Consider the following 19,779-nt stretch of genomic DNA (forward strand, 5'->3'; position numbering starts at 1 on the left):
TCCAAGATGACTTTGAAAGATGATTTGGACACAAATTGATTTTAAAAAAAAAATTATTCTGTCACCAAGCCGACACATTACTCAGAAGACCAAATGTCCATGTCTATATGAAACCGTACCTCGTTGCCTGAACATATGTAGACAGTGAAATCTGATAGGCAGTGATTTGTCGGCTCCGAGCCGTGTCGTTTGAATGTAAAATCAGGTCAGTCTGATATGAAGTACTGTTTCCTCTCTGCTTGTGTATTCTGATACTCGTTGGGTGTGCAAGTATAACTTATTTCTCACTGTATGTACAATTGTATGACAGCATTGCCTTTTAATTTTGACCGTGAATTATCAATTTTTAGCCATGAATCTGTAAGTTGATGGGGGTGATATGAATTGATGCAGGTAAACTTACTCTGGGCAGGTTTGCCTGACTTTTGTGGGAGTTTGAAGAAAGTTGTGAGCAAACTATTAAAGGAGCAGTTACTCACTGATGCTGCAGCTGAAGCTTTTTTGAGCTTTCTCTTTTGTATTGCACCAGCCAATTCCCCAAAACAGAACAAAGCAAAACAAAACAAATGTTGGTACTGATCCAGAAATTTGTACACACACTGTCGAACAGAAACAACTCTAGCATCACCTTTCCTCAAGAAAAAAAAAGCAAAACAAAACAGAAGCCCCCCCCCCCCCCAAAAAAAAAAAAAAATACAACAACAACAAAACGAGGGAGGGAGAGGGAGAGAGAAAAAGAATTACTGTAAAACATGATATATTCGGGGCATGAATTTTTCGCGAATTGGAGCCGACGGCCTTTTTTGTGGCATGAAATTTTCGCGAACTGCCACTGGCATTCAGTGCATATAGTATACAAAAGAACTTTCGCGTGCATTTTAATTTCGCGAATCTTCACGCTCGTGAAATTCGCGAAATTAAAATGCACGCGAACATTTCTCGTTTTACAGTATACAGTTTACAGTGTATTTTAGGATGCAAGGATTGTGATAGATGTTGCAATCATGTTTGATACTTGCTCCAATGGATTCATCAGTGTTTCACATTATTTCTGTACTTTCACTGTTTTTGTGACTGTTGATGATTCATGGACTTGGCTGTACCATTCCAGGTGTTCATATTGGCATAGACCATTAATAGAGTTAAGAGACAAATCTGTAGGTGTTTTTGTTGGAATGCATCATTAATTTCTTCACAGCGTAATGGAGACTCGTAGAGATTAATAAGAAGTGCAGTGCCTATACAACAGTTCCTTTATACTTGTGTGAGGTTTGTTCGTTGTTATACTATGGATATGTGATATCAAAGTCTGTTATTATGAGAGGGAGGTTCACTTTAATTACACTGTGTACTTTGTTTATACATGATGCAAAATATTGATAGCAAACACATGCAAAAAAAAAAGAAGAAGAAAATCCTAGTTTGTTGTCTGTTTTTTTGACTTTGGGCATATTTCTGTGTCTTTTATCGTTACTGTGCTAATATTGACACTTTATGTCAATTGTAAATGTATAGAGATTACCCAGTGCACCTCACCCCTATTCATTGTGTCACCTTGATCTTCTGGTGACTTAAGCACATTATTACACATGAGTTGACTTGCTAGTGTACATCTACGTCAAGTTTGGATAGATGACTGAATGCTGATCAGAATGCACCACTGGGCAAGTTATTCTTAGTGCCTGGACATGCAAAGGGTTAAATACATCTGTTTCTTTTTGTGTATTAAATGCAAGTACAGTGGTTTCTTATTGAAGGTTGTGTTTCATGGATCTGTACAGTACAATGTCTAGATGGTGTCCACACCACGGTATCATGCAAATTGAGTGTCACTGTAAGTGATATGAAATAGTTGCACAGTGTTGTGAGGAAATACACATTTTTATTGGGAAAACTCCTACATGTACAACTGTTCTCCTCGTGTATTTTGTCATTGTGTGACCATCACTTTCATTATGATATTTCATAGACCTACTATGGGATGTTTGGACGTCTAGTGGAAAAAAAAAATTGTACAAATAAGCATAGATTTGGTTGTGTACAGTACTCTCCGCATAATCGGGTAGGCTCGTGTTTCTTACCCTATTAAGCGGAGTACCTGATTAACAGCAGAACAGGTCTCATTCACAATTGACACACACAATGTGTATTTATATGTATAGTACATTGTACAGCTGTATGCTTAACAAGCGTGCGTGCACGGCACATTATACATACTTTACACTTGCTCAGTCATGAGCAATGATTAATTCTCTTTACACTCTTTTTATGGACAAATATGTCTTCAGAAAACTTTTTCATTTGACTATAGACTCCTCTCTAGTACGTAGGCGTTTTCCAAAATGAACACGTCTCTTTGCGTGCACTAGTCACGTAGAACATCGGGTTATTTTTCGAGAAGTGACAGGGAAAAAGCAAAATCATGGAGCTGGTGCATGGCCTGATTCTCGTTGCAAGCTTCTCGTATTGTGAATGTTATTGCGGAGCAAGGGAGGAGCGCACGTGTGTTCAACTCCTGTCTGTCTATGCAATTGTGTGTGCCAACTACATGACGTGTAATGTTTGTTTTCGTGTGGCAATTCAGTACGTGTACTTGTGTTTTCATGTTTACTCCCCAAATGATCGGTCTTCTTTCCAAATTGAGCAGAGAATGTGATTAGCTGAGGAAAATTTGACATGAATGATTTCTTGCAGTGTTACATCTGCGATAAAATATGGGTAGAAATTAGGTAAGAAGAAAATTATTTACCCATTTATGCGGAGAGGCAACCCGATTATCAGGTAATTTTAATGTGCATTGGAACTGACTCTGACATTACTACAATGTACCCAATTAAACGGATACCCGTTTAAGCGATACCCGATTACGCGGAGAGTACTGTATTCATACTTAGATCATGTGATTTTAGCAAAAGAGAATGTGCTGTGTCCATGGGTAATGTCATCTTAAGTCTAAAAAAGAACAGAAAGAATCAAAGGCAAATGGGGAGAAGTGATGTGGTAAGGAAGCAAGAGAGAAAGAGACAGACAGACAGACAAACAGACAGACAGAGAGGGAAAGAAAAAGACATTGATTTCGTATACATCTGCATTCAGAAGTAATGTAAGATGAGAATGTTACTTTCCTACACAAAGTCATGCAGTTTGTAGGGGCTGTAGAACTGCTGTGAAGGGGGGGGGGGGGGGGGGGGGTCAAGAATTGATTTACAAATGTATTTGCATGAGTGTGTGTGTGTGTGTGTGTGTGTGTGTGTGTGTGTGTGTCTGTCTGTCTGGCTGTCTGTCTGTCTGTGAAATTGCCACGTGGCTGTTGCAGCAGATCTTTAAAGGGATAGTACAGTATTGGTGGAGGTGAGAATTGGGCTTTTAACTTTTTGCGAGATACCAAGAAAACACTTATGATCTTATAGTACAGAGCATACCATTTTAAGTGGAATTCAAAGTTTATTTGATGAAAATCAGGTTAGGAATGACTGAAACATTCAAAAACAAAGTAAAACAAAGCGATCGTAATAAAGTGTGGGTCCCACACTTTATTAGAATTGCTCTTTTTGGGATATCTCAGCCATTTCAAAACCAATTTTCATCAAATAAACGTTGAATTCCTCATAGAATTACATTTTCTTTCATATTTCATAAGAGGTTTCTCATTATCTCACCAAAAAATGTCAGAAATCTGGAGTTAGGTCTCAACCGGAACTGTACAATCCCTTTAAGTGGGCTGAGATACATTTACACAGGTACTGACCTTTGCTGCATGTTCTGTATAATGTCACAATACATTTCAATCATCAAACTTGAAACAATGGAAATGTTTAGCAGAAGAGCTGCGAAATATCATTCTATTGAGCGCCCAAAAGAGAACCCTTTGATCTTCAGTAGATTCTGGTCCGCTGTGTTCAAATATGGTGGAAGTTTTGACTGTTGTAAAGGGCAGGGCGGTACTAGAATATTATAATTCCCCCAATTTAATGAAACAAATAGCTGGCAGAAAATATCGTGCATTAGCCATTATGATCACGTTCTGAATAACCTTCAAAGTGCTCGATAGATACTTTAGCAACCGATTCTTTGCCCTCAAAACAATATAAGCAACAAGAAAAACGATATGAAAATAAAGTACTACAGTTTAGAGTGCAAGTTTATCACTATCACTGGCAAGGTTAGTGTTTAGGACTCCTCACCTTGGCCTTAAAATCATCCCAGGTATTCTTATTCATGGATTTCACCTCAACTTGACGTACCGGGTATTTGATCTCTACAAAGGCTATATAGGCCTACCTGGACAACTCGTCTAAAATATCCAATGATACGTTGCACTCGGCGTCCACGCCTACTTGAACACCCCTCATACAGCCCACGCTTCCATCAAGCGCTCTTGACAGAGTGAGCGGGGAGCAAGCAACAATGCTGGTAGTAATTGATTTTACTGTGTTTTGTTTTTAATTCAATTAACAAAATCAATTAAAGAGGATAAAAAAACGGCTTTAGTTTAGCTGCGTGCAAAACCACAGTTTGAAGTGCGGTAGAAAGTGAAATCGGGCTCACAAATCAAAACAATGAGAGTTCGTCACAAGAATTTACCTTGACATAAACGAAAGAGAGAGAGAGAGAAAAAAAAAAAGATTCATTTTTAAGTTTAATAATTATGAAGGACAAGTTTTCTCGATTTCTGATCAGTTACTGTCGCAATCACCGTAGTGAAAGACGCGATTTTGATTAACCTTCCATCTATCATCAGCTATCTACATAGTAAGATATTCTTGGGTGTGATACACGCGGTCAAGAGCTGATAATCTTCTCTCAACCTGGTAGCCATGTTAGCCAAAATTGTCGAGGTCTTCATTTTGGCCTCTGTGATCATCAGTGCTACAGCTACAGGTAGGTGACCTTGGTATATCCTTGGGTGTTGTCAAAAAAAAACTCATCCTTCTGTTTAGGCCTTTCATTCTTTCTGTTTCATTTTGTTGTAATGATTTGTGCCCCTCCCTAATCATTCTTGCCTTACAATCAGCATGCACATAGGTCCGACGTCTGTCAGGTGTCTGCCCTTAATCTAAAGGGACTGTACAGTACTGGTTGAGATGAGGATTCAGGTTTATAACTTCTTTTTTTTTTTTGGTGTGAGATAATGAGAAACTTCTTATGAAATATGAACGAGCATGTAATTTCAAAAAGGATTCAACGTTTATTTGATGAAAATTGGTTTTCAAATGGCTGAGATATCAAAAAGCGATAATAACAAAATGCGACAGGCCACGACTATTATTATGATCTCTTTGTTTCACCTTGTTTTTGGATATCTCATTCATTTCACAACCGATTTTCGTCAAATAAACTTTCAATTTCGCTTACTATTGTATGCTCTTTGACATCTCATAGAGTGGTTTCTCAATATCTCGCAAAACGTTAAAAGCCGAATTCTCACCTCCACCAATATTGTACACTCACTTTAGATCTCCCATTGATTCTCTCTTTCATCGTACGTTGTACTACTGCAACACTTGCCTACTACATCTGTCTACAGTATGCCATAATATAACCCATCAGATATTAAAGGACAAGTCCACCTTCATAAATTATACATAAGGATTGAGAGAATGCAGCCATATTAGTAAAACACATCAGTGAAAGTTTGAGGAAAATTGGACAATCCGTTCAAAAGTTACGAATATTTTAAGTATCTGCGCAGTCACTGCTGGAAGAGAAGACTACTACAGTGTATGATGTCACATGCGTACAGCTATATAGGGAAAATAAGAAGAGAATTTCACAAAACTTTACTTTTTGAATAAAGTGCACATTTCTTCGACTTGCTACTGACATAGTATGTTAGGGATAATATTCCCCCTGCCTCCTGAAAGAGAGAAGTCGAGTGTTCTTTTGTTATGCGAGAAAAATGGAAATATGTTGAATTTTCTTTATTCTTTCTTTATATCGTTGTACTCATGTGACATCACAAGCTATAGTAGTCTTTTCATCCAGCCGTGACTGAGCAGAAACTTCAAAAATTCATAACTTTTTAACGGATTGTCCGATTTTTCTCAAACTCTCACTGATGTGTTCTACTAATATTGCTGCATTCACTCAACCCACATGTCTATGAAGGTGAACTTGTCCTTTAATTTCATTGTATGGATTTTTTTTTTTCAATGTTTTTTTGTTTGTTTGCCCGGATTCTTCCCCTCAGATATACCCAGGTTGTTTTTGTTTTGTTTTTTGTTTTGTTTGCCTTTGTTTTGTTTTTTGTTTTTTGTTTTTTTGGCCTGGGAGTTTGAACAGGAGCTATAAACTTGAACATTTTGTGAACTGTGCGTTGAATGATCATACCAATGATATTGCGCATTAGACTGCCCGTTGAATGCATGGTGCGTGGTTAAAAGCCAGAATCAATATTTTGTTACACACACTCACACTGTAACTCGGTAATGTCTGTTACTTTACTCAAAGTGATAACTTTGATTATCTTACAACTTTTCTTTCTTTTTATTTTCTTGGTAAGTGCAGTATTGTTTAATTTTTATGATTGCTTAAAATGGAATTAATGTGTGAGTGTGTTCCCACGAAAGGCCTTTATTTTTATTTTTCGAGTTTGGGTGCTTATTAAAGACATTAAAAATTCTTAGATAAGTTGAATAATGAAATTGCATTTTTTTTTCAATAGATTGTTATTGGATGTTCACTCATCATTTAAGAATATCATGTAAATTGTTGCATCTTTGAAATAAAATATAATAACTGGATTTAATGTATAGCATTTGATGAGTATTATATAACGCTCTTTTCACTTATTGTGTAAAGTTCAGAATGACATCAATAAAACATTATGTTTGTAAAAATAGTCGCAATTCAGACAACGTCCGTCACGACGTACTTCATACTTCATCTCAAGAGAATTGTCCCAGCTTGAAAAAAGAAAGAGGGCATTTCTAACAAAGACCTCGTCACGTGATCGAGCACCACGGCTTTATGCTATACAAACAAAATGGTTAACATCTTTGAATGATGTTAACCATTTTGTTCTCAAAATCTAATCCACTACTCACAAAAATCAAATTTTGAGAAAAGAAAATCATATTATGATGCAATAATTTACACATGAACCCCCCCCCCCCAAAAAAAAAAAAAAAAAAAAAAAACACCTATTATCTCGCCACCACTTTGATACATACATCACGCCGATATATTGGCAAAATATCGACATCGACGTTTAAAGGACAAACTCTGCCACGTATAGACTGTTTCACCTGATTTCTATCCGTTGACAGCTGGTGGATACATATAATATCTCCTCTTCCAAATTAGCAAGGTAGAATATGATGACGGAAAATAATGGCATACAAAAAACCCTCAGGGAATGCTGGCATCCAATTCAGTAAGTTTTGGTATTCTGTTATTGTTAATAGCAGAACACTTTATTGGCCCGATAATTGTTAATTAAAACACATTGCCGATTTGTCAAGTATTGGTTGAAACTGTGATTTGAAAGGATTTTGAGTGTTTTCATCTCTTCTTTTCTTTTTTCATCATTATTTTAACCCTGTTGCTCCATCAGTAAAACAAAAACATAATAATGATTTTTTTTTTGTCATCGTCACTCCTTAAAAGTTATGAATTATAATCATTTCTCTGCTATCATGACTTTGACACCCTCCAAGGTATGGGCCCATGCCCGCCTCCTGATGGATTCGAAGTGGATTGGCAGGCCGCGTACGACTGTATTCTCCCCTACTCGGACATCCCCGACGACCTCGAACCGTTGTACGAATTCTCCCCTTTCCTCACCGTAGCTAACGTTATCGACGCCGTCGGCGCCGCCTTGACGGCCGGCACCAAAGCGGAGGGGCTCGCACAGCTCTGCGTGAAGATCGCCTCGCGCTTCCCCGTCGAGCAAAACGGCGCTTTTCCTCTTGAAGCCGTGTGCAACCCGATCCTGTCCGCTGCCAGAGAAGGCACGGTATTGGATGTTGAAGACGTCTGTCTCAACATCGTGGAAACCATTGATACTTTTTCGAATCCCAGTACGCCACCAGTGTTCACTGAAGGATACACAGACTCTTCCTCTTCCCGCGCATACGAGGAGGCGGGAATGCCCACCTACCCATGGGAACGGTGGGAGTCATCCTCGGCGCCTAATGCCGGCGGTTTCGACGATTTCCGTTACTTCGACTTTCTCTCGCTTCTTCAAAATGTCGATCACGTCTTCTATTCTTACGATACTCGCTCTACATTCTGTAGTGTTCTCGGGAAAGAGGTCGAGTCTAGTCCTACCCTCCTGGGGCTGGTCAAGGACTACAGCAAATCAATTGTCAAAGAACTGATTCCCCTCGGCCTCGAAATATGCGAAAATTTCGATGGCTTCGCTATTTTCCTCGAAAACTTTGGTGGACTACCGTCATGGGATTTGGAATACTTCGTTAACGAAACGGCCAGACTTGCGGCTATCGCGACAGGTTTTACCGGGACACAAGAGCTCTGTCTTGCCTTGGAGCTGGCGCAGGACACCGTCGACATCGATTTCTTGGCAAGCGACATTACCGACAGCCTGTTCGACATCCTTACAGATGAGGAAAGGTGCTCCGTTGTGTTGACTGAATCAATGCAGGCCTTGGTGAAGAATTGGACCCACTACACGTACGAAGAATTCTTGGTAGAGTTCCAAGCGTCTACTGGTTTTCACACTCCTGGCGATTTGTGCCAATACACGGCAACGTCATTCAGTGTAAGAGGTTAGTGTATGATAGGTATAATAAGACACTCAGTGTATGTATGTCATTATTGTGAAATGCTTGTCTAAGATATGAGTGAGTTTAAGTAATATTGTATTGGATGCGCACAGAGTGAATTGGAACATAATTATCTGGGCGGGCGAAAAAGTGTGTGTGTGTGTCTGGGGGGGGGGGGGGGGGATGGGGAGGGGGGCTCACCCTCCCCCCACTTCTTCTGCATATACCAATACATATGAGGGTATAACCACTTGGATCCCTCTTGGCATTAGAAAAGAAAAGACCAACAAAAACTATGTCCCACTTTTAAAAACGCAGCGCCGGCCATGCATAGTTCCCTATCTTAGTGATAAAGAATGTATGGTTGTTATAGGTCGTATAACTTGAAATAAATTAGAGGAATCACCCTCTTTTGTGTCACAGCAATGTTTCCAAAAATCTGTTTCAATATTATCCCCATTGTAAAATGAACACCCTCTCTAATAAAAGGAAGAAGATATTTTCTTTCCTTTAAATAATCCTTACAAAAAATTGTTTTGTAATGTGTCATTTCATCATTCTTTTTCTTTGACCTTTCATCAATCGAATCAGACGACGTCGATTCTCTTCAAGTGCGACTTCGAGGTGGAACGACAGTCGAGGAGGGTCGGGTGGAAGTACTGTATGCCGGAGAGTGGGGGACTGTCTGCGACGACGATTTCGGTGACGACGACGCGAAAGTGGTGTGCCATATGCTGGGATATCGCGGTCCGGCGACTGCCCAAGCGCGGGCGAGTTACGGCAGTGGCACTGGCGACATCGTTCTCGACAACGTGGACTGCCTGGGAGTGGAGTTTAACATCGGCCAGTGCGGGCACAACGGTTTTGAAATCCACAACTGTAACCACGATGAGGATGTGGGTGTGAGATGTAGCACAGGAGGTTAGTACTGTGCTGCTATTTGCAATGTGCCTGCATTTTAGATTGTCCAGAGCTTGTGCATGAGAATAAATTATGCTTCTGACCTTTTACCTTTTACAGCGCCACCTGGGCAGGAGCTTCTTGAGGTTCGACTCGTGGGTGGCGATAAAGGCGCCGAAGGCCGAGTCGAGGTTCTTCATGACGGAGTTTGGGGGACCGTCTGTGATGATGATTGGGATCGTCAAGACGCCGAAGTGGTGTGTCGCATGTTGGGCTTTGAGGGCGCCCTGACGCCACCGTGTTGCGCCGCCTACGGCGAGGGATCCGGTTCAATTGTATTGGATAACGTTGAATGCACCGGCGAGGAGGTGAACTTGGCAGAGTGCCAACACAATGGATATGGAGAACATAACTGTGGACACGGTGAAGACGCCAGTGTGCAATGCGTCCAGTCGACTACACGTATGTCTTTGTCGTTTTACGCTCATCGTAGCATGACGACATGACAACAACACCAGATCACATGATCGAAATAATCGTATACATCTAAAGTGCTGATTCTAAGAAACTCGATAGAGTGTGAATTTATGACTTCACAATTGTTATTCCATAATTCATGCTTATAAGATGTGTCTTCGAATGTTTTTTACATCCAAGTGATGTTTTATTTGGTACTCATGAGTGCTTCAAGAATGTTATATGATGAGTGTCTTCGAATGTGACATTATAAAAGAACTAGGGAACAAGAATGATTGAATTGAAAAGAAAAAAAAAGATGTCAGTAGAGACAGTAGGCCTTATCAAATAGGAGAATTACTGAGAATCTTTTTAACTTCTTTGTTGTCACTTGCGTGGATACAAAATCAAGTTTGGTTAACTTACGTCGCAAAAGTCTGCATTCAACGTGGAACCGTCTTGTGGAGCCTCAACGGCTTCCTAGGCAAATTGGATGTTTGCGTAGTTGTTGTAGAGATATTAGGTCAAATCTCGTATTAGAGTAGAATACCCGCATTTACACGAATGAATTATGACGAAAGTGTGACCAAGCGAAGAAATCACAAAAGCAACAACCAGTGTTTGTGCTCAAGACTTTATGAGCTCAATTTGTCTGAACACGTTATTCAAAATAATCATATCGCAGCCACAATTCATCATTACGTTTTGTTCTTATCTTCTTCTTTTTTTTTTTGATAAATTTAGGCGAGCGAGCACAGCGAGCGAGCCGAAAATCTTTGTATTTCAGCTTACAAAACATGGAATACATGTCATTTTTTCTTATTAAATCTTACAATTCTAATCTAGATATAGTGACGGACTTATAGATAACGATTTATACCAACAAACTAAGGACTTGAAAAAATACTCTAAATTAGTATATATGCGCGAGTCAGCCGAAATTTGTATATTTCTGCGTCATCATTACGTTTTGTTCTTATCTTTTTTTTTGATAAATCTTGGCGAGCGAGCGCAGCGAGCGAGCCGAAAACTTGTGTATTTCAGCTTACAAAACATGGAATTCTTGTTGTTTTTTGCTTATTAAATCTTACAATTCTAATCAAGATATAGTGACGGCTTTAGAGATAACGATTTACTGTATACAACAAACTAAGGACTTGAAAAAATACTCTAAATTAGTATGCGCGAGTAAGTCGAAATTTGTTTATTTCCGCGTCATCATCACGTTTTCTTTTTATCTTCTTCTTTTTTTGATAAATTTTGGCGAGCGAGCGCAGCGAGCGAGCCGAAAATTTTTGTATTTCAGCTTACAAAACATGGAATTCTTGTCTTTTTTGCTTATCAAATCTTACAATTCTAATCAAGATATAGTGACGGCCTTATAGATAACGATTCATACCAACAAACTGAGGACTTGAAAAATACTCTAAATTTGTATGTGCGAGTAATGAGTCGACATTTGTATATTTCTGCGTCATCATCACGTTTTGTTCTTTTTTTTTGTTAATTTTTGGCGAGCGAGCGCAGCGAGCGAGCCGAAAAGTTTTGTATTTCAGCTTACAAAACATGGAATTCGGAATTCTTGTGTGAACACAATAACACAATAAACATTGTTATTTGTCCGCGTTATCATTATGTTTTGTTTTTATCTTGTTTGATTTGGTTTTCTGCCCCCTTCTCCGTCCCCCCCCCATGGTTTGCCAAAGATTCTTACCTAATAGTGACAAAACTGATTTTTTTTTGTTTTTTGTTTTGCTATTGTTTGTTACAGCTCCCCGCTTTGAAGAACTTGAAGTACGACTCGTCGGCAGTGGCAGCGACTACGAAGGCCGAGTCGAGGTGTTATACAATGGGGAATGGGGGACTGTCTGTGACGACCTCTTTGAGCAAGAGGACGCCGACGTGGTGTGTCGAATGTTGGGCTTTGAGGGCGCTATCAGGGCAAGGTGTTGCGCCCCCTACGGCGAGGGATCTGACCCAATTTGGCTGGACAACGTCGAATGTGCAGGCGCGGAGAGTAACTTGGCAGAATGCCAACACAATGACTTCGGCAATCATAACTGTGGACACAGTGAAGACGTTGGTGTGGAATGCATTCAGCCAAGTACCCGTATGTCTTACCTTTCTCTTCATAGTGCTAATGTATTATGCAAATGTGAATGTACAAAATAAAACACATGCATAGGCTTACAACCGTGCATTATACATAGATTATACAAAAATATATAATGATCATCGTGTATATCCATATCTTATGTATGCGTGTGATAGCGTTTGATGTATAATATGTAAATGTGCGTATGTGTATAATGTTTTCATTAATGGTATGAAGTGATTATACCTTTATCAACATGAGTGCACGTCTTTCTGACCAAACTATTCCCCCATGTATAACTTTTGTTCCGTCAAAAACTATGTTGTAATGAAACTGTAGAATGTAAACGATGATGTGCCAATGCAATCAGTTTGTCAGAATCATAAAAAAGTGTAGAATTGATATCCCTCGTAATACTCTCGTATAGTCCTCACTCCTGCCACTTCGAACTTCTGGACCCGAAAAATATGTCTTCAGCCTTCACACGCCCAACCTGTATCTGCTAATTTTACGCAAGCAAAGCACGGCGTAAGATGGAAATAATCGTCTTAAAGTACAACTTACAAATACGTCGGAATTGTGACAAGCCCAGAAACGGAAGAAAAGGAAGAGAAGAAGAAATTAAAAAAAAAGTTAAATGTACTTGCACCTTTATCATTTATGATTGTTTCCCTTTTCATAAGAAGTGCATGCATAGTTGTATTTGAAGTGAGAGCAACTTTTAAAACGGCAAATGTTTGAAATTGATAAGTCTCAATCATTTTGGCTGTAGCTTCTACCTGCGATGAACTTGAAGTGCGGCTTGTCGGTGGCGATAACGACGCCGAAGGCCGAGTCGAGGTTCTTCATGACGGAGTTTGGGGGACCGTCTGTGATGATGATTGGGATCGTCAAGACGCCGAAGTGGTGTGTCGCATGTTGGGCTTTGAGGGCGCCCTGACGCCACCGTGTTGCGCCGCCTACGGCGAGGGATCCGGCTCAATTCTACTTGATAACGTTGAATGCACAGGCGAGGAGGTGAACTTGGCAGAGTGCCAACACAATGGATATGGAGATCATAACTGTGGACACGGTGAAGACGCCAGTGTACAGTGTACACGAACAGCGCCAAGTACGTCATAATCTAGTTACCCAATTAGAGGACTCTGCTCCAGTATAGTTTGTCTTTGAATTATGATTTTATAACAGAATCCCTCTCACGTGCAATCGATGAGAATAATCATTTCCGTTACCTTTTCAATGGACATTGTTTGTCCTACGAGGTCGAGCATTTCAATATGAAGAGGGAAATCCTCCATTTTCATGACTAATAAATTTGTAACTGGGCATTGAGAGATGTTTCCTTTGCTCGTTTCATAGAGGCACGCCAGTTGCTGAAATACAGTTCCTCGAAACTTAATATTTGATTTGTATGATTGGCAACGGCAACAGAATAAGATGTTGAGAGCTACGTATACAGGTAATAATGCAATGTTGTTATAATGTATATTGACCATTACATATTTATCATGTATATATAATTTTATATATATATATATATATATATATATATATATATATATATAATTATATATAGGCATGTGTGTGTGTGTGTGTATGTGTGTGTGCGTGTATGTTATATGTTATGTTAAGGAATTTCTAGTCCACGTTTTGGTACAATATAAACAGATAGAACCGTAACTCAAGAAATGCACCATGCTGTCAAGACCAACAGTTTATTTGAAGAACACACAAATAATATATATTCAAATTTGCTTCAAAATCGTTCTAAAATTGCTTTGTAGATCCTCTCGACGTACTCGAAGTGAGACTTGTCGGTAGTTCATGTAACACCGAAGGCCGAGTCGAGGTGCGTTACAACGGAGAGTGGGGAACCGTCTGCGACGACGACTGGGACCTCATCGACGCGGAAGTGGTGTGTCGGATGCTGGGATTCGAAGGCGCCTCGGAGGCCATGTGCTGCGCCGCCTTCGGTGAGGGATCCGGTCCCATTCTTCTCGACAACGTCGAATGCTCCGGCTCGGAAAACAGCTTGGCGGAGTGTCGACACAACGGTTTCGGCGAAAATAACTGCTTGCATGGAGAGGACGCTTCGGTGCGATGCATCGAAGAAAGTACGCCTGCTCCATGTTAACACTGTGGTCAAGATTACACTCATCCCGTTATCATTGGGGAGCTTTAGATATGCGACGCGGACGTTTGAGACGACGATTGCGTTCGCCGTTCTTCTCTCTCCCCAGTCTCTCTGCGTCATGTTGCAAAGTAGCTGCATTGGACTACGCGAGGACGCAACGTATAAACATTAGAATGACACCCTCGTAGGATCAGTGCATGAAGTAGCTCTCTGCGTTGCGAATTGAGCAGACGTAAAAAATAGCCCAGAAAGCGTAGTGAAAATTCACACAAAGCGAGCTATAATTACATCGCTTGGGGTGAGCAATTTTGCGCATGCTCAGAACAATTTTTTTTTCTCTCTTTGAACATCCCCGTCGCGAAAATCTAAAGCTCCCTATTATTGGTGACAACTTCTCCGGTCTTATGTTCTCCAAGGACTTGGGGATATGGTTATGGTTGTGATGGAATTTTAAGTTTAATTTGCGCTGTGAGGATTAGGAATTTGCCTAGGGCAATGTTTATTTTGTGGATAGATGTCTGGCTTGGCGTGCATATATTTCATGGGAGCAATTGTCGCGGGAACAAGTTATGTCCTGAACCATTATAATTACCTCGAATATGGAGTTTATGTGTTTTGCAGGAGCTGGTTTGTGGATTTGTTTGTTGTTTGAAAAATAACTCAGGTAGTTCCGAACGGATTTGGCTAAAATTTTCAAGAAACGGTGATAATGACAGAAAAATACATGATTGAATCTTGACAGTGATCCGGATTGCCATGTGGATGCAGGACTTTTTCGAATCTCTTGAAGGATTCTTTATCATTGGGAAATACAGTGAGATTACATGTCATTGCCGTCACTCTTTTTGTACACTATAATCAATTTATATTACGTAATGGGAGTGTAGAACTGTAACACAGTGTGGAAATCACATAGAAATGAGCTGCTCGGTGGAGGTCTAAGCTCTCCGAGTAATTTTCTAGTTGACTATGGTCCGTTCACATCACGTAATTCAAAAAGTGCAGCACTGTGATTTCAACACTATAGCACCACCATCGATGTTTAAATCACGGACCACACATAGAGCTTTTACCCGAGTAGGCGGTTAGAAAGCCGACAAAGAAACCAAGCAAAACAAATTACGTCTATTGTTGAGATCTGGATAAGATTTCAAACCGTGAAAAAAAAGAATATAAAATCTTCTAATCTCAAAACATGAAATGACGATAGTGTTTAATTAATTTATCTTTAGATAGAATGACTATTTATGAGAACAATTTCAATCACGTCATTATATAAAGCAAAAGTCTCATACACACCTGTGCGCGCACACACTTCATCTAACACTTTTCTTTGTTTTCTTTTAAATGATTTATTGTTATCTAATTATTTGTAAGAATTGTTCTCTCAATAACTGAGAGACACGTTGTGCAACATAATCATTCAATGAAAATTGTACACTGTTTTATATAAAATTGGATGAAGGTAAGTTGAAATAATGTGTGATGATTCGAGAGGTGTTCTATTCACCCCAAAGAACAAAAACAGAGCTACCTGATATAACCTAGTATAATCTTGATTTCATGTCATTTGACATTGGTTCGTTTCATTTTGTTTGATATTGCTGTCTTGTATATTTTCTGAGGGTCTCATATCGAACAAGCTTTGCTTCTTAGTGGGACCCTCCATTTCCACCCCCTTCTTTAGTTAACTTGTATTATACGTTTTATGTATATAATTTTTTGAAGTTATCGTGAAAAAAAGCAAACATTTTCTTATTATTCTCTTTATTTTTCTTGACCTTTAATCGCAAATATCTCCATTTGGCAAACATGGACTTATCGGTTTTTACGAACAAACTCTTCAATTATTACAAATGTTTTTTTGCATATTATGTATTGTATAAGATGTCTTTATCTGCTACTCATTTTCAAAATGTACTTTGTTAAATCACATTCTGCGATTATTACAAATATCTTGTGCATATGCATTGTATAAGATTTCTTTGTTTATTTGATGGAAATAAAAAAATAAATTTGAATCTTGTAATCTTAAAACCTTTGAGGAATTTTCCTTTGACTCTTCATTCAGCGAGCGACAGCGACATCCGTCTCGTCGGCGGCTCGAACAGTTTGGAGGGCAGAGTGGAGGTGTTCCGCAACGGCTCCTGGGGAACGGTGTGTGATGACCTGTGGCGGCAGAGCGACGCGGATGTAGCCTGCAGGTCCCTGGGTTTCCAGGGGGCCGAGGGGTGGCCATGCTGTGCTCGGTTCGGCGAAGGCAGCGGCGATATTCACTTGGACAACGTGGAGTGCACCGGGGACGAATATAGCCTGGCCGAGTGCGAACAGAACGACATTGGTGACCATAACTGCAATCACTACGAGGACGCCGGAGTTGTCTGCTTTTAACATGCAGTATGAATCTGTGTAAAAGATGAAAATGATTAAAGGGATACAGTCGAAGGAAGTTAGTGCTTAAAGCCAAACAGTTTAAAGCTATTTGTAGGAGAGGACTTAACAAGTCAACAAGTGAGGTCAAAATGTGGAATGTGAGTACATACTAATTGAGGAATACTCATCACGAATAAGGTGATACCGTTGAAGAAAGTTTGTTGTTTTAGCCAAACAGTTTAAAGCTATATATTTCGTATGAAAGGACTTATAATAAACCAACGTTAAGAAGTCAAATCAGTAGCACAAAAATACATCAATAACTGTTAAGTATGAAAACATTATGAATCCAAGAATACTCAGCATGTAGTAAAGTTTACTGACCTGTTTTGATTGTACCTCTGTGGTGTGTCAGTGGAAAACGATTAAGAATCTTCTTATGAAAGATTACCCCTAAAACAGAGATTCTAAAAATATTGGGGTGCAGGTAGGCCCCAATAATGACATGCCCTTCGGGAAGAGTGGATGTGCCTGACACTGTTGGGGCTGTTCAAGAAATATTATGTTAATATATTGCTCATATTGCAATTCTTCTTTTTACTGTGAATATTGCTAAACTTATATAAATATCATTCACGTATAACAAGAACCTGATTATAATTTTCTCCATCTTTTCAAAAACAAACAAACAAACAAACAAACAAACAAACAAACAAACAAACAAACAAACAACATGGTTTAAGTGCCCAGTCGATTGGGATACGATTTCAAAAATAATCGGTGTTATGTTTGCAATTTTACCTACAATGTATGTGTAAGGAATTACACTGTATGTTAGAAATGAATATAAGCAATGCTCAACTTGTGGTAACTTGATGGTGATGGTAAAATATATTCGCGTCGAACAAGATCCGCTGTCTGTTTTTTTTTTTTATCTTAATTTCTACTGTTGCGAGGAATGTCCTGCTGTTAAAGCGTTTTGGGCTATATTGGCTGCTCATAATTTTTTTTTCAAGTTCCAGTGTCGTCTGTCCCATATAAGCACATAAACAGTCACACACACACACACACACACACACACACACACACACACACACACACACACACACACACCCATGGTATATTATATATATATATATATATATATATATATATATATATATATATACCATCGTCTATGAATGCAGGTTTGTGTTTAGGGTTTGTGTTTAGGTTTTTTACTAACATTCTAAAGTCCATAACCTGTAACATGGTCATCTGTCCAATAACTTGGTCGCTCAGAGGCCAACCCACACGGTCCATTTTTCTCTGTTCATGTTTGACACATAGCTCCCAGTGACAAACCATGTCTTGAGTATGAAGAAAGAAAATGGATAATGGTTTAGTCTTTATGAGAAGGACTAAGTTATCGACAACATAGCTATGTTGAAGGTTATGAATCATAAAAGGTTAGAAGAAACCCTAAACACAAATCTGCAGTCGTGCAGGCTGGCCTGATGATTTGAGCACTTTCATTGACACATCTCACCCATGCAGTGAGACATGCATTGTTCTTTCACAATAACACGCAAACTTGAAAAAAGTGCAATTTGTCATTGTTGTCTTTAAAGCTCATGTGCTGACATTTGTCAACGTAATTAGGTATCAATGGAAAGAAGAAGAGTTCCTCTTTCCAGACAACCAACATTTAGCTCTCCATAGCTGACAATTGAGTATATGAATATAAGAACGACCCAAGTCCATGAGAGAAAAGTTAGGAAAAATGGAAATTAATAAAAAATTCCCTACTCCCTTAAGTGTTTTCGGTTATTGGGGTGTTATTAATTCAAATTTGAATATAAAACAGTCACTTGAATGATTATCTCTATTTGCATGACTACGTAAATGGCTTTCAAACGCGATAGCCAAATTTGGACTTGGGTCGTTCTTATATTCAGGTACTCAATCATAAAATAGTAGCCCTCCAATAGAAAGTTTGATTACCTTTTTTTTTTTATACGCACTGTATAGTATATATTATGTATATCATACACGTGGTTGTATGTATGTGTATCTAATACATATATCACACACACTCACACACACACACTTTTATTTATATTATATCAACCATATATTATGTGTGTGTCTGTGTTCAAGGGTAATATATGTATGTGTGTGTGCATGTGTGTGTTGGTGTGTAACGTATATACAATGCATACTGTCTTGTTTAGCAGTAAATAAAGTTGCACTGTTGTGCCAATGAATTCAATTAACCCGCTTAGATTAAGGGATAACATTCATTCAATTTTACTTGAAGACACGAACACACAGAAAGAAAACACACGTGCCGAGAGAAACGCACATTAATATAGACAGTACATGAATATATAGGCCCGCATAACATATTGTAGTACCATATACACTTGCAAATTCTGAAATTATCGATTAAAAACAAATTTAGAAAAATGAGATGTTCAAGACAAGAGAGTGGAAGAGACATTCCAAGTATCAAAATATCTTATCCCTCTATCGACGAGAATGTCTTTGATACATAATTTGTGCAAAATTGCTATCCATTTTACAAACCCAGGAATTTGTGTCTGACTTCAGGTTTGATTGAAAGTTTTAGTGTGTATATTTACTCCTGGTTGAGTCTTTCGCTATATCATATTTGTGAAAATAAAGGTAAACTGACCAGGAATGAATGATAAATAGCGAAGATTTTGAGCAAAGAAAATGGGTTTTAATCGGGATTCGAACCCGTGAAATACGGATTACTAGATCGATGCTCTACCGCCTGCTCTGACCTTGTTCGGTGCTCCTTGCATTTATCGCAGAGCTGATTTGATATCCTTCGGGTTTGTGTCAGGTTAATGTGTGTGTGTGTGTGGTGCACATACACACACTCGAGCTTCTGATGTTGCTCACATCGAATATTGAGAACACAGAATCAAGGGTTATGGGACAAACATAGGACTAGGGCTTTCTGTAGCTTTCAAGCAATCCGGAGGTCACGGGCTCAAATCCCGATGGAAACCCATTTTCTTTGCTAAAAGTTGTCCCTACCAACTACACACACACACACACACACACACACACACACACACACACAC

At 39.2% G+C, this 19,779-nt stretch overlaps 1 protein-coding gene across 1 annotated transcript; it reads left to right on the forward strand.

Annotated features, from left to right (window-relative positions):
* Positions 1-4,817: 4,817 nt before the first annotated feature.
* Positions 4,818-17,562, forward strand: LOC139737741 (scavenger receptor cysteine-rich domain-containing protein DMBT1-like). Its single transcript, XM_071648418.1, has 8 exons — positions 4,818-4,881; positions 7,659-8,729; positions 9,318-9,647; positions 9,747-10,088; positions 11,854-12,192; positions 12,950-13,288; positions 13,962-14,291; positions 16,383-17,562. The coding sequence occupies exons 1-8, from the start codon at positions 4,818-4,820 to the stop codon at positions 16,700-16,702; spliced, it is 3,135 nt and encodes a 1,044-aa protein (XP_071504519.1). The 3' UTR covers positions 16,703-17,562.
* The last annotated feature ends 2,217 nt before the right edge of the window (positions 17,563-19,779 follow it).

Source organism: Diadema antillarum, unplaced genomic scaffold (genome assembly GCF_040938485.1).
Source record: "Diadema antillarum isolate AM-2024a unplaced genomic scaffold, OU_Dant_1.0 seq00000702_RagTag, whole genome shotgun sequence".
NCBI lineage: Eukaryota > Metazoa > Echinodermata > Echinoidea > Diadematoida > Diadematidae > Diadema > Diadema antillarum.

What these genes read in the sequence shown, in the direction of transcription:
- LOC139737741 (XM_071648418.1), top strand. Translation starts at nt 4,818, where the DNA reads ATGTTAGCCAAAATTGTCGAGGTCTTCATTTTGGCCTCTGTGATCATC. An exon ending in CATCAGTGCTACAGCTACAG is followed by an intron (nt 4,882 to 7,658) that starts GTAGGTGACCTT and finishes ACACCCTCCAAG; the next exon opens with GTATGGGCCCATGCCCGCCT. An exon ending in AACGTCATTCAGTGTAAGAG is followed by an intron (nt 8,730 to 9,317) that starts GTTAGTGTATGA and finishes CAATCGAATCAG; the next exon opens with ACGACGTCGATTCTCTTCAA.